Genomic DNA, 15,531 nt, shown 5'->3' with positions numbered 1-15,531 from the left:
TTTGGTTAATTTCTGAACCTAAACATCCCAGATTTCTATGACTTTTTAAAAATAATTTACAATACCAATGAAGTTAACAACACTGAAATTCTAATAACTTTTAATCGCATCAGTTTTTACAACGTGTTTAAAGGAATTTGTGGGTGGTTCGAGAAGTTTAAGAGAAGAACTGGCATCCACAGCATTGTGAGACATAGCGAAGCACCCAGCAGAGAACTTCGTCGGCAATTTCAAGATGCGGAGAGATTCTGAGGGTTATCTGCCGTAACAGGTTTTTAACTGTGATGAGACAGGTCTACTCTGGAAAAATATGCCAAAGCGGTGCCTTTATAACAGCAGAGAAAATGCACTGCCCGGTCACAAGCCAATGATAGACCTTCTCACACCGCTGTTCTGTGCCAATACAAGTGGTGATATGAAAATTAAAACACTGCTTGTTTACCAATCAGAAACACCATGAGCCTTTAAGAAGTGTAATGTCCAGAAGAGCAAATTAAATGTGATGTGGAGGTCCAACAACAATGCTTGGGTGACTAACTAAAAAGCTCCTCCCGAACAGGGCACGAAGGCCCAATGGTACCGACTGGCCGCCATTTCATCCTCAGCCCATAGGTGTCACTGGATGCGAATATGGAGGGGCATGTGGTCAGCACACCACACTCCCGGCCTTATGTCAGTTTCCGAGACCAGAGCCATTACTTCTCAATCAAGGAGCTCCTCAGTTTGCCTCACAAGGCCTGAGTGCATCCTGCTTGCCAACAGCGCTTGTCAGTCCAGACGGACACCCATCCAAGTGCTAGCCCAGCTCAACAGCACTTAACTTCGATGATCTGATGGGAAGCGGTGTTACCACTGCGGCAAGGCTGTTGGCAAGCTTGGGTGACACGTAGTCTTTTTTGTGACTGGATCAGTGAAGTGTTTGGTCCTTTCGGGAAGAAATATTTGCCTAAAGATGAATCTGCCACTCCATGTGTTGCTTGTTATGGAAAATACTCTTGCCCATTCTTCAGGCTAACAAGACCATCTTCTTCAAGACCCAATTTCTGCCTCCCAACACAACTCCATTACTCCAGCCTATGGACCAGCAGATTATTTCTAATTTTAAGCAGCTCTACACTAAGACATTCTTTGAGTATTGCTTTGAGTTGGCTGAAACTACCAATTTCACTCTCAAAGAATTTTGTAAATATCACTTCAACATTGTTGCCTGCATCAAGGTGATCGTAAAGGCCTGGGGAGGGGTTACCAAGAGAACTCTCACTTCTGCTTGGAAGAAGTTTTGGCCAGAGTGCGTTGTTGAATCTGACTCTCAGATATTTGAGTCAGTACCTGTGGATCCTGTAGTCAACGAGACTGTGTCTTTGGCCAAGAGCATGAGACTAGAAGTGGATAACAATGATATTGATGAGCTTGTGGAAGATTACAGCCAAGAAATGACCACTGAAGAGCTTATGGGAGTTGCAGTGTGTTTCACAGCAGTAAGTTGTGGAGAGGAGTTCTTCAGAGGAGGAGGACAAGGAGGAGGAGGCGGTAACAGTAAAGCAGCAATCTTCTGGCACAATATGAGAAATGCTCAAAGCATGGGAATTGGTTGCATTGTACATAAATAAGCAGCAGCAACACACGGTACAAATTTATTTGATGATAAAGCTATATAGCATTTTCACCAAATGTTGAAGTGTCAGCAGAAACAAATGACTATAGATACCTTCCTAGTAACAAACAATTAGTTATGTATAATGCATAACAAAGTACATAATACTGTGCATATAATTTTCTTTGAATAAATGGCATGTATAAGGTAAAACTTTTAGTACTTTTTTCTGCATGGAATGCATCATCATATTTTACATTAATTTATAAGGGATAAAGATTCTGGAACAAATTATGCTCACTATGCCAAGTTCCACCGTATCGCAAAAATCCAAAAATTTTATTTTTTCATAATCTTAGAAACATCCCTTCTATTTTATTATCAGAAAAACATATGTTTATTACAAATTTCTGATTTCATAGTTTGTTACTAAAATTTGAAGTTGTAGAAAGTATTGTTTGAAAGACAGTAATGTTCCAGACTGACTTTTCTTAGCAGTTGATATTGCAAGGAATGATCAATAATTGGCAAGCACTGAATTTTTGTTGTAGCTTACATTCTACTGCTACATAATAGTTCTTCATTGTAGTGTTTACATACAGGGTGTTCAAAAAAAACTGTAGACTACTTTGTGAGGTGGTACTAATACTCGAAACAAGTAAAATATGTCCACTAAACATGGGTCCGAAAATGCGTACTTCCTGCGATAAACAGTTGTTTACATGAGATGTGCAATGTGGCTTCCATTCATGACAATGCACCCCCTTGCCCTTTGGCGTAAGGAATGATGCACCCTTCGAAGTATGCCCTGTTGTTGTTGTTGTTGTTGTTGTATCTGCTGGCACCCACTGAAGACGTGAACCTGTAGTGTCCACACCACACATCATGGATTGGTGTGAGGTACAATTCGCTCAAGTGTCACCCTAAATGAAAGTTAGGGGATTGAGGTCAGGGGAATGTGCAGGCCAATGTGTGAGCCTCCAGACCAATCCAGTGATCCTAAAATGTCTACCTCAGATGTTCACACACATTGTGACAAAAGTGTGCTGCATGATGCATGAATAAACCACATTTGTGTTCACTGCAGCAATAGCACAGCCTCTCAGTTAGTCGGATGGGACCCAACAGCAAGGTCATTAGTCCCATTGCATTAGGAAAGAATGGGGAAGGAAGTCAGCCATGTCCTTTCAAAGGAACCATTATGACATTTGCCTGGAGCAATTTAGGGAAACCATTGAAAATCTAAATCAGGATGGCCCGACGTGGGCTTGAAACGTTGTCCTCCCAAATGCGAGTCCAGTGTGCTAACCATTGCACCACCTCACTCGGTCACAGCATCCAGTAAGGCAGAAAGGCAGTAAGGCAGAAAGTCCACAGCAGAATATAATATCCATCATTTCACCTGTCAAGTAGTAGGCTTCAATTGCTAACAAGTGGTGCAAGAGAGAAAATGTAAATGTATTACACCATTTGTATGGACACACACGCAATAACAGTAAATGCGTAAGTGAATCTCCACATGGAAGAAGGTAAAACACCATGACATGTATCCGAGGTCAACAGTACTGTACAATAAGGCACACAAAACAATGAAAACTAACATAGCCTACAACACGACTTGAACCACGTAACTGACTGCAGACTAGAGTACTCTGAACAAGACATCATAATACCCTGCCGACACATTTGACAGGGCACCCGTGCAACAACTGTGCTAGTATCCACAACCAGGTGTCATGCAGCCCTTCCTATAAACACACGTTTATCTAGGAAAGTATGCGTTTCCAGACCCACGTTTACTGGACTTATTTTTCTTGTTTCAATGAGTACTACCACCTATTCAATACTTTTTTGAACATGCTGCATATTATTGCATGTACCATATAAGGAGGTGGGAAAGGGATAGGGGAAGGGGGGCAGGACGGGAGAAAAGGGAGGGGAGAGGAAGGGGCAGGGGGCATGGAGAGAGGGAGAGGGAGGGGGAGAGGAAGAGGGGAGGGAGGGAGAGAGAGGGGGGGGGACGAGGGGGAGGGAGTCAGAATCTTAACACTTCAAGTGTGCATCAATTTGATTAGGTATTTACTGGTGACATTAATCATTAAATTAGCTATCTCAAAAGGTACTTTCTGTTCTTGTTTGATGAACGAAGTGAGGTAAACAAGTTATGGTTGTATAAAATAACTTACAAGAGGCAGAAAATCTCACCACCGATTATTTTACTGAGAATTACTGATTTGCGCCCAAAGGTGAAATCCAGTCCTACCAGTGGACCACTAGTCAAGTCAAACTGCATCCTTCTGTATCACTACAGTCAGGATGACACTGAACTCAAACATATTAATTGGGTCTTCATTTCTGACTGCTTGGAACATGAAACAGCAGCCTTTAATATTTCTCAAAATCGAAGGACAGACATTATTTTAATGTTATGCCTTACTGATGGTAGTACTATAGAACATATACAGGAAAAAACACAAAACATGCCTTCACAACAATGCTTAGAAATTTATACAAAGTTACACTATTCACTACAGTGTAAGGCGAAAGTGCCTGTGATGGACATGATGGCACTGTCAAAAGACTTGTAGCTGAAGCAAGCTTAAAAAGGTCACTTGGTAATCAACCAGCTGCATGATTTTGCTCATAAACCATTCCTGGCATCCATTCTGATTATGTAAAAAGGAGAAATACTATAAAAATGAGATAAGCTGATTGATCCAATTCAGTAATTGCAAAAGCATCCAACGGATTGATCAACTACACTCTCTCAGTCCAGTTTCTGAATTTTAGGGTGCAATTAAGTCATACTCTTTTAGTAGTAAGTCAAGTATGCAAACTCTTTCTAAACAGCAGATTTCCTAAGAAAATCTGAGAATCCCTGAAGCTGTAGTGTTTACTATTGCTACAACCAACAGTGCCAACTGGTGGCAAGTGCTTGTGTCTTTCAAATGGACCATACATCTAACAAATTTATTGTTCTTCATCCAAATGGACTTGCTACTTCAGTTTTTAAAGATCATGCACAGGATGCCTACTGCAAGGATCTGTATACTGACAATGGATTTTAATTATAAATTAAAGGCATCATGCATGCGGGTTTTCAAGAAATATTGTTCACGTAATTTTTTTTCTCCAGATATTTTATTTCATTTATTTTTACCATTGTGTCAGAAAAACACTGCATATGCAAGCTTAATATCTAATCTTTGTTTTTGAAGTAAAGTACTAATTTCAAGGTCTGTGGCTAAAAATCTCTTCGTTCTTTGTTTTATTTCTAAATAACCCAAAATTTCTTCATCTTGCAATTTAGACCACTATTTGTAAACACATCAATGAAAACCAAACTTTTATGAAAAAAAACCAAACAAACAAACAAAAAAAGAGGTGTTTTTAACATTATACCGTGTTATTGTGCTGTACATCAGCACATCAAATCAAAGGTTAAATCAAGAACTTTTCAATGACACCAGTTTCAGCTTCCTAGCATGAACAGCTTTCAAGTTACAAACATGTTGGTAACTTTAATTTCTTGAAATTTGAAAAACGAATTCTATATGTAGAAAAATGTTGAGGCTTCCGGGCCCACTTGTTAACGTAGGCTTTCATCTCAGGATCTTCAATTTAATAACTTTTCTGAAATTTCACCAGTGAAGCAGCTGGCACTGCCAAATTTTCAGCCATAATTGCTAGTGAGTAACTGCAAGTGCCACCATCCGTGGAGGTGAAACGAGAAAAAAGTTATTAAAACAATGTCAGCCAAAGAGGCTGAGACAAAAGCCAAAACATCAAATCATCTATGCACAGGAAGGGCAATAAAATCTGTATTTTTCATTTACTCTATGAGTACAGGCAATAAACAAAAATAAATATATTGCTGACATTATGAGGTCCAACTTTTGGTTGATTTGATATAGACCAACCCATTCGGGTGAACCAATACCTGTTTCAATATAAGTTAAAAAGTACTATATATACAAATTAGCGAAAATGTCAATATGAAGAAAATACAGAAACTTAAATAAACCACTATCCAGAAGGTGGGAGTGCTTAGTATTTTCTGGTATACAGCTATAATCTTCTTAAGAACTTGTCAAAGTGAATGATGAACTGTTCACATAATGCAAACAATTTATATCATCTGGCACACAAGTGTAATTCAGCCTTGAGTTTGTCATGTGTAGCTCCTCCTACAGTTCTCCCGTTGGTTACTTCCAACCTTAAATGGTCAGAACCAGGTGTCGGCCTTGACTTGTGACATCATTATGTACTGGCAAGTAGCATCACATATAGGACAAGTATTTAAAATGTAGTGTGAAAGAACAGAGCATTTTGTAGCAGATATGTTGCTTGGGCTGGTGGTGGCTAGTGATGGATTTTGATGCCAGGAGAGCGGTTGGTTGCATAATTTGTTAATAGGCTGTTCTGTGGGGTAAGATGACATGGATCAGGCTTCAAAATATAATAAATGCATGTTGAACAAGGTGATGGTTGATATGCCAATTACATAGAGTTTTCTAATAAATATGGTATTTGGCAGATTATGTTGTCACTGTCATGGGAAGGGAATGAACATCATGATGTTTGCTCTGTCATTCACTAGTGGTGCTTTCAACCGGCGATGTCATGAGGACAATAAGCAGTGGTCTACAAGGTGTGAAATGTGGTTTGACAGTTCTAGATTGGCTAATTTATTCAACTTACTATTTCTGACAACATTCACCCATGTGTTTATCTGTCCATGGGATAAGTATTAACAAATTTTCTGTTATTGGTTTTTCTTTTTGTCTTCCAAGAGCTCACACTATAAGTGCAAAATTGCAGAGGTCACATTGTAATGAGAATCAATGACAGCTAGGCCTATGGGACTTTAATACAGAAACAATACAGAACATCGGAATTATTACATCCCTTTGTTTTCCATCAATAGCTAAGCAATTGTTGGCATCTCACTTAGTTCCAGTAAGATGGACATAGAGGAAAAAGTGGAAGCAGATTGTGAATTGTGGTCTGGAGAGTTATGTGCCTAGTACATGGATAAAGGGTGGAAAAGACCACCATGGTTTAATAACAAACTTCGGAAGATGCTGAGGAAGCAGAGGCTGTTGCACTCTTGGTTCAAAAGAGAATGCACAAATGACAACAAGCAAAGATTAGAGGAGATTTGTGTGTCTGTGAAAAGATCTATGCATGAAATAAACAACAACTGCCACCGTCACACCTTACCAAAAGATCTGACAGAGAACAAGAGAAAATTCTGATTCTATGTAAGATCATTAAGAGAGCCTATGGCTTCCGTTCAGTCCCTTGTTGAGCAGTCGGGTGTGACAGTTGAAGATGGCAAAGCAAAAGCCACAGTTTTAAATTTCATGTTCATGAAACCGTTCACACAGGAGAACCATACAAATAAACCGTCATTTGACCACTGGACAGACTCCCATTTGGATGACACAGTAGTTAGCATCCCTGGCAACAGAAACAACTGAAAAATTTGAGAGCAAATAAATCACCAGTCAGGATGAAATCCAAATTCAGTTTTACAAAGAGTACTCTAAGGCACTGGCCCCTTACCTAGTTTGCATTTATCGTGAATTCCTCGCCCATCGCAAACTCCCAAGGGACTGGGGGGGAAAAAAAAAAAAAAAAAAAAAAAAAAAAGAAGGCAGGTGACACCTGCATATAAAAAGGATAAAAATGAAGGGACCCACAAAATTACAGACCAATATCCCTAAATTCAGTTTGCTGCAGAATCTTTGAACATATTCTCAGTTCAAATATAGTAAACTTGCTTGAGACTAAGGAGTTTACGTCCATGAATCACCATCGTTTTAGAAGCACTGCTTGTGTGAAACTCAGCTTGCCCTTTTCTAACATGAGATACTGTGAACTAAGGGTGTGGGGCAACAGGCAGAGGCCATATTTCCAGATTTCTGGAAGGCGTTTGACATGGTGCCCCATTACACGCTGTTAATGAAGGTACATGCATATGGAATAAGTTCACAGCTATGTGAGTGCCTAGAAGAATTCTTAAGTAATAGAACCCACTATGTTGCCCTCGATGGTGAGTGTTCATCAAAGACAAGGATATTGTCAGGAGTGTCCCAGGGAAGCGTGATAGAACTGCTGTTGTTCTCTATAGACATAAATGATTTGGCTGACAGGGTGGGCAGCTATTTGCAGTTGTTTGCTGATGACGTGTGGTGTATGGTGTAATCTACCCCCTCCTTCCTACTTCCGTCTATTGTACACATTACGCAAAGTCTCTTGTGTAGGGGTCTGATTCTTGAAGATTTAAATCTCAAATTCTGGTTCTCATGGTTTGTTTGAACTAAATAAATCTGAAGATTGTTGGTGCATCACTTTTTTCTTACTAAATATATTTTCTCACATTTTACAATATCATACAGTATTTTTGATTTTGCACATTAACAAAGCCAAAATTACACTGTTTGCACAAAAATACGTCTGATCTCACCAGAGGCATGCTTACGACTCCCCCACATTGTGCTGAAGTAACCATATTCCAAACAGTTTACAATTTTCTTAACACACGAATTCCTACTAGATTTAGTTACATTATTAATTTCAATTATTATTTCATAATTGAATCCAAAAATAAAGATAGTAAACAGTAGGGAATTGTGTAATTAATAACAGAAATTTTAAACATACCAATAAATTATAATTTCAAATGTTTCTAAAAAAAAAAAATAATTTTAACTATACACTCAGAACTAGCACTTATTGATTAAAACATTGAAATTAAAATATTTTATAAAGTAATTCCTTTTCATAAATTTTAGCTTGAAATATAACATACAGTGTACAAAATTATATGAAAGATTTCAAAAAAGCAACAGATAATACTGACCTGTCCAACAATACTCGTATCGACAACTACTGTTGGGGAAAGGTAATGCTAAGAGGGAGATGTCCCGTTACAACAGTAAGGTGTCAAAGTTGAGTGACTGCACCAAGACGTAAGACAATTTAGACAAAATTTCTAGTTGGTGTGATGAATTGTAGCTAGCTATGAATGTGGGAAATGTAAGTTAATGCAGATGAGTAGGAAGAACAAACCTGTAATGTTTGGATACAGTCAAGCTTGACACAGTCAAGTTGTTTAAATATCTAGACATAAAATTACAAAGCATTATGAAACAGTATGGGCATGTGAGAACTGTGGATGAGAAGGCAAATAGTCAACTTCAGTTTATTGGGAGAAATGTAGGAAAGAATGGTTCACCTATAGAGGAGACCACATACAGGATGCTGGTGCAACCTATCCTTGAGTACTGCTCAAGTATTTGGGATCCATAATAGGTTGGACTGAAGGAAGATACTGAAGCAGTTCAGATGTGGGCTGCTAGGTTTGTTACCAGTAGGTTCGAGCAACGCATAAGTCTTATGGAGACACTTAGAGGAATCGCTGGAAGGAAAGCAATGTTCTTTTCGAGAAACACTATTGAGAAAATTAAGAGAACCAACATTTGAAACTGAGTGCCGAACAATTCATATCAGCGCACACTCCGCTGCAGAGTGAAAATCTCATTCTGAATTCTACTGCCGCTAACTTACACTGCGTGTAAAGACCATGAAAATAAGATATGAGAAATTAGGGGTGATAAGAAGGCATATAGACAGTCATTTTTCCCTCATTGTATTTGCATGTGGATCAGGAAAGGAAATGACTAGTGGAGGTACAGGGTACCCTGTGCCCTGCACTGTACAGTGGCTTGCAAAGTATCTATGCAAATGTATAGGCAAATTCAGATGATGTTACTGAATAAATCCTAAGTAATTAAGTACACAGAGTTTATTAGCTTTTGAGAACTTCCCATGAAAGAAGCTGTGTAGCTAATTTCAAGTCACAGATTACATAAAGAGTTGCAATGCGTAAACTGGGCTGTAAAATATTAATAATAACCACAAAGTGATATATTCTCTACAGAGAAATTCCAACATAGATCCATCACACACTATTGTGCAATATTAACTGTTCTCTGTACAAATTAAGAATAAGTTGGCATTTATTATCGTACAGGTCAACCTACTGTCTGCAAAACATGATCCACACCAACAAACATACAACACTTGTAAAACAGATATGACTAAGAGACAGGTAAATGTGTCCTGGTGTTCACATAAATCTTAGAAACTACTTTGTAATACATGATTTATCCAGGAATGCCTATTAAAACAACGAATAATGTGTTCCTGTGGTAGCACCCACAAATTTGACAGAAATTCGGGACCTCTTAAGTCCCAACTTCAAAGACGATTGCGTATATGAATTTTTACACTGAAGTTGTCATCTTTTTTTGTAGTACAATTGTGTAGTACTAGACTAACTGAGAACTAGCAGTAAAGTTACTCACACATTCTTTCGCAAGCTGCGATAAAAATCTGCTTAATTTGGTACAATTTTCTTCAGCAGCATCAACTGCTGGGCTCTGTGCATTGTATAAACCTTCCACAAATGCAGCTGTGGAGCCCGAGCTCTGCAAAATATCCAGCAACCAACTTGAGCTTTAATAAGTTGCATGAAAGAAATTATAGGTCAACAAACAATGATGTTTCTGTTTACTAGTATATTCAATAACTATTGTGCATATTTCTCCAGTACTGCATGGTTTCAACACTAGTAACAAAGTTGCGTGTAAATAAGAATTATCATAAATTCTCATTACTCGCTATTTAACTTGTAGAAGGTTCTTACAGACACTGCCCCATGAATATTTGGTGCCGACAACAGCTTCTTCATTAGACTGTCTCTTCCCTTCATTATGCCGCCGACTATAGGACATCTACTAACACATCATCCAGAAGTGTCACCTTTTCTCACGAATTATCTTTTTATTTTATTTCAACTGACAATGCTTTCACTAACAGCTCTATCCAATTATTTTTTGTAAGAATACTGGAAAAGTGGAGGCTAAAACATATGATGTGAAACACAATTACATCGTCGTACACATCGTCGCACTCTACAACACAACAACCAAAACACAATACAATATACTTTGACGCTACATACTAACATTGAACATTCAAAGCTCATAATCATCACACAAATCACATTTTTCTTTGCAGTCTGTAGCTTCGAAATTCTTTGGTAGCTACCATAGTGTATACGATCTAGCGCAGATCATACGCGACTTAAGCTCTGCGCATGCGCCTATGCTCGCAGGTAACTGCGCTGAAGGCTCGTTTTCTCTGGGACAACAACTTGCAACATTGTGGCATGCTACGGAAATGTGTACGCCACAAAAGACATCTTGCGGCCTATGTTGCATGCGGCAGGTTAATTTATATCGAAGCAACAGCATTTGTGTCACACTCATTCGGTCTTGTAGGAGAATGGCTGAAAAGTGATTGCGGCTGCTTACTTTGTCATCGCACATGCCACTAACAATGGAAATGAAAATAAACGGAAAAGAAAACGATGGTGGAAGAGAAGAATACTTACAGAAGGCCTACGAACGGGCATACTAGGAGATCTAGCAGCAGATGATTGTGCATTGTTTAGTAAGTTTACGACAATGTCCAGTGAAGACTTCAATTATGTTCTACAATTAACTACACCCCTTACTCTAAAGAAAGACACCTACTGGCAAGACAGTGTTTCACCAAGAAATCGAATGGCCATTGCATTACGATTATTAGCCACTGGGGATTCGTACAAGTCGCTAATGTACTTATTCAGAATGTCACATTCTACCATTTCCCTCTTACTGCTAGAAGTATGTGAAACTATTTCATCAGATCCAGAGTTCGAGTCTCGATCCGGCACACAGTTTTAATCTGCCAGGAAGTTTCATATCAGTGCACACTCCGCTGCAGAGCGAAAATCTCATTCTGGAAAAAGGTGGCTGATTACAGTAATTTATGGAAAACTTTATACATCACAGTCACAGTGTCCCACATCTATAAGGGATAGACCTCAAAGTTTTAATAATGTGTATATGTCTGTCAGATAATATTAATGGGAAAATAATAGAAAACTCGTATGGCTGTTCTTGAATGCTTTCGTGATCCTCTGCCAGATTTTGTGATGAACAATTATTATGTTTTCTTCTACATTTTGATTAGAATAATTTAGTTGCTGACAGAGAACTATGGTGGTGCAGGGTTGTTGGTTGTATACAACTATTAGAGCATTCCATGTGCTTAGAATGAACAATCAGCTGCACATGCAATGCAAATGGAGCAGAACGTACATCAGGTTATTTTTATTGTTGTCGTTGTCAGCAGCAGTGGGAAGTACATAAGTGGGGGGTGGTGGTTAGGGCAACAGTTGGCTCTCCCTTTCCCATGCATCCTACAGCACCTGAGAAAGTTGTGTGGTGCCTAAAAATAATCATTCATTATAGCAGGCACATAGGTGTGGTGAAAGAACTGCTGTTGGCTAACTCCTAGTCACTGGTACAACCACAGAGTTATTTTAGTCAAGGTGTAGTTTGGTTGTAAAAAATCAATTAAAGCTGCACTATCGATACAAGACAGAAATATAACTTTTGTGTAAACTCTGCGTCCTTACCTGGGATTTATCAAAGTTAAGTACTGTGGTGTGAAGGTATTTGAGAAGCTCCCACCTAACATACAGCAAGTAATTGGTTATCTCAGCCAATTAAAAAGAACCTTTAAACATACCTCATTAGTGACTCCCACTGATTATCTTAGTGTAAGGATTTGAAGCCTCCTTTAACTAGATGGCAAGTACGAGGTGGATTCAAGTTCTAAGGCCTCCGATTTTTTTTCTCCGGGCTGGAAAGAGATAGAAACATGCGCATTGTTTTAAAATGAGGTCGCGTTCATTATCAATACGTCCCAGAGATGGCAGCACCGTACGGCAGATGGAATTTTACCGCCAGCAGCGAGAATGAGAACTGTTTTAAATACTTAAAATGGCGACGTTTTCCTTGCTTGAACAGCGTGCAATCATTCGTTTTCTGAATTTGCGTGGTGTGAAAGCAATTGAAATTCATTGACAGTTGAAGGAGACATGTGGTGATGGAGTTATGGATGTGTCGAAAGTGCGTTCGTGGGTGCGACAGTTTAATGAAGGCAGAACATCGTGTGACAACAAACCGAAACAACCTCGGGCTCGCACAAGCCGGTCTGACGACATGATCGACAAAGTGGAGAGAACTGTTTTGGGGGATCGCCGAATGACTGTTGAACAGATCGCCTCCAGAGTTGGCATTTCTGTGGGTTCTGTGCACACAATCCTGCATGTTGAACTGAAAATGCGAAAAGTGTCATCCAGGTGGGTGCCACGAATGCTGACGGACGACCACATGGCTGCCCGTGTGGCATGTTGCCAAGCAATGTTGACGCGCAACGACAGCATGAATGGGACTTTCTTTGCGTCGGTTGTGACAATGGACGAGACGTGGATGCCATTTTTCAATCCAGAAACAAAGCGCCAGTCAGCTCAATGGAAGCACACAGATTCACCGCCACCAAAAAAATTTCGGGTAACCGCCAGTGCTGAAAAAAATGATGATGTCCATGTTCTGGGACAGCGAGGGCGTAATCCTTACCCATTGCGTTTCAAAGGGCACTACGGTAACAGGTGCATCCTACGAACATGTTTTGAAGAACAAATTCCTTCCTGCACTGCAACATAAACGTCCAGGAAGGGCTGCGCGTGTGCTGTTTCACCAAGACAACGCGCTCGCACATCGAGCTAACGTTACGCAACAGTTTCTTTGTGATAACAACTTTGAAGTGATTCCTCATGCTCCCTACTCACCTGACCTGGCTCCTAGTGACTTTTGGCTTTTTCCAACAATGAAAGACACTCTCCGTGGCCGCACATTCACCAGCCGTGCTGCTATTGCCTCAGCGATTTTCCAGTGATCAAAACAGACTCCTAAAGAAGCCTTCGCCGCTGCCATGGCATCATGGCGTCAGCGTTGTGAAAAATGTGTACGTCTGCAGGGCGATTACGTCGAGAAGTAACGCCAGTTTCATCGATTTCGGGTGAGTAGTTAATTAGAAAAAAAAAAAAAAATCGGAGGCCTTAGAACTTGAATGCACCTTGTAGTGTGTTGTGAATTGTTCTGTATAATTACATATTTAGGTTACTGTTTTCTTTGATAAATACTTGATTAATGGAGTACATATTAAGTTTTCTATAAGACAGCCTGCAGCTACCTAATACAACTGAAGTAGCAGCAGTATTCTTTTTAATTCACTATAGCACATTTAACTGGCATAAACAGAACTCGTATTAAGTAGTATTGTGATAGTTTACTGTTAATATAGTGTACATCTTGTTTGGTTGCCTTTTGTTGATGTGTACGTTTATTTGTTCACCTTATTGGTGTGATGTTCAGTATATAATAACTGAGTGGAAAAAATCACTGTACTTTCGAAACTGTGATGGTTTAATTATGTCAAGGCCCACTCGTAAATATATATTGTGTGAAGGTACTGTTAGAATACTTAATGCCTTGAAGATGTATCTACAAAACGACTGTCGGTAAACACTAACATCACTGTCTCCAGCTGCCCACTTACAATGTGAATGCAAGACCTGATCAGATTAGTTGATTATATGCTTCACCATTTGACAACTTAATATGTGCTCAAATGCAGGAGTTTTTACTGTTAGGCACTTCATTTGAGAGTTATATGCACCACATTGGTGACAGAGTGCTACGTGCTACATACAAAATTCATGTTACGAATTAGTACATGCTTAATTCTTTTCTAAATTGACATGTAGTAACCTTATTCTACTTATGTTTGCTCTTTCCGTTATTGTCAGGTTCAATCAATAAATATTGAATAATGCATTAAATGTACCTGTGACTTATTTCCAGAAACATATCACAAATCCGGTACCGCACCAGAATGACTACAGGATTGCAACACCAAGTATTCTATACCACCACCCTATATTTTATGGGATGGTCACGAATGAGATGCCATGGCCAACACCCAAGATCATTATTTGATATTTTACCATCTGTGCCAAATTAATGTGTCTGGTAAGATATTAATGTTATGACACTATCAATAGTAGTATCAAAGATACACTTTCAAAAACTGAAATGGTTCACATTGCACTGTGAGAACCTGCTGTTATAAAATGTTTATTGAAGTGGATGACACTTGTCTCTCGTGTGTTGGTGCTACTGTTGTAATGAATGTGTTCAAAACAGCTACAGTAAAATAAATTTGTTTATTGCAAAAGGTGTCATGTCTCTTACATATGTTATATTGTCCTGTTTTATAAATGTGTGTTTTTCACGATCCCTACTCCCATCTCCACCCCAGAGAAAGTAATCACAGAACCATTGCATAATGTTACATTGTGTGTGTGTGTGTGTGGTGTGTGTGTGTTTTGGGATACTGCTGAACCAGTCTTTTGACTGCATAACTTCCAACAATACCAAACATGAATGGGACGAAGAAATACAGAATATTCATCTGTCCTAGAAACCTCATCAATGATTTAATGTGTATATGTTTAGAATAGGGTATAATGAGCCAATTGTAACACATTCAGCCAATGATACACAGCTTCTTATTTTTCATGTGCTCAGTAGTTTTTCCTTGGTTCTCTCCATATGTCACCTCTCCTCTGCTTGTAACTTCAGATTGATCAATCTATGAGAGTATACAGGGTGGTCCATTGATCATGACTGGTCCAAATATCTCACGAAAAAAATGTCAAATGAAAGAACTACAAAGAACGAAACTTGTCTTGCTTGAAGGGGGAAACCAGATGGCGCTATAGTTGGCCCGCTAGATGGTGCTGTCATAGGTCAAACGGATCTCAACTGCATTTTTTCAAAATAGGAACCCCCATTTTTTATTACATATTCGTGTAGTACGTAAAAAAATATAAATGTTTTAGTTGGACCACTTTTTTCGCTTTGTGATAGATGGCGTTGTAATAGTCACAAACATATGGCTGACAATTT

The 15,531-nt window shown here is 39.1% G+C and overlaps 1 protein-coding gene and 1 long non-coding RNA gene across 2 annotated transcripts in view; one reads left to right on the top strand and one right to left on the bottom strand.

The window, feature by feature from the left end:
- The window catches only part of LOC126195452 (KAT8 regulatory NSL complex subunit 3), a 172,051-nt gene extending 161,367 nt beyond the window's left edge, over positions 1 to 10,684 (bottom strand). The window contains exons 1-2 of the mRNA XM_049934083.1: positions 10,311 to 10,684; positions 9,970 to 10,092 (exon numbers count right to left, since the gene is read on the bottom strand). Of these exons, the coding sequence (XP_049790040.1) occupies positions 9,970 to 10,092; positions 10,311 to 10,376 (189 nt within the window). The 5' untranslated portion in view covers positions 10,377 to 10,684. The remainder of the gene's footprint in view (positions 1 to 9,969; positions 10,093 to 10,310) is intronic.
- Positions 10,685 to 10,821: 137 nt separating this feature from the next.
- On the top strand, positions 10,822 to 14,799 carry LOC126237905 (uncharacterized). The gene is made up of 2 exons (XR_007545224.1): positions 10,822 to 11,119; positions 14,425 to 14,799. It is a non-coding gene; the product is annotated as an uncharacterized LOC126237905 (long non-coding RNA).
- Positions 14,800 to 15,531: the final 732 nt, after the last annotated feature.

Source organism: Schistocerca nitens, chromosome 1 (assembly GCF_023898315.1).
Source record: "Schistocerca nitens isolate TAMUIC-IGC-003100 chromosome 1, iqSchNite1.1, whole genome shotgun sequence".
Classification (NCBI taxonomy): Eukaryota; Metazoa; Arthropoda; class Insecta; order Orthoptera; family Acrididae; genus Schistocerca; species Schistocerca nitens.
This window is presented reverse-complemented; position numbering and strand designations above follow the sequence as displayed.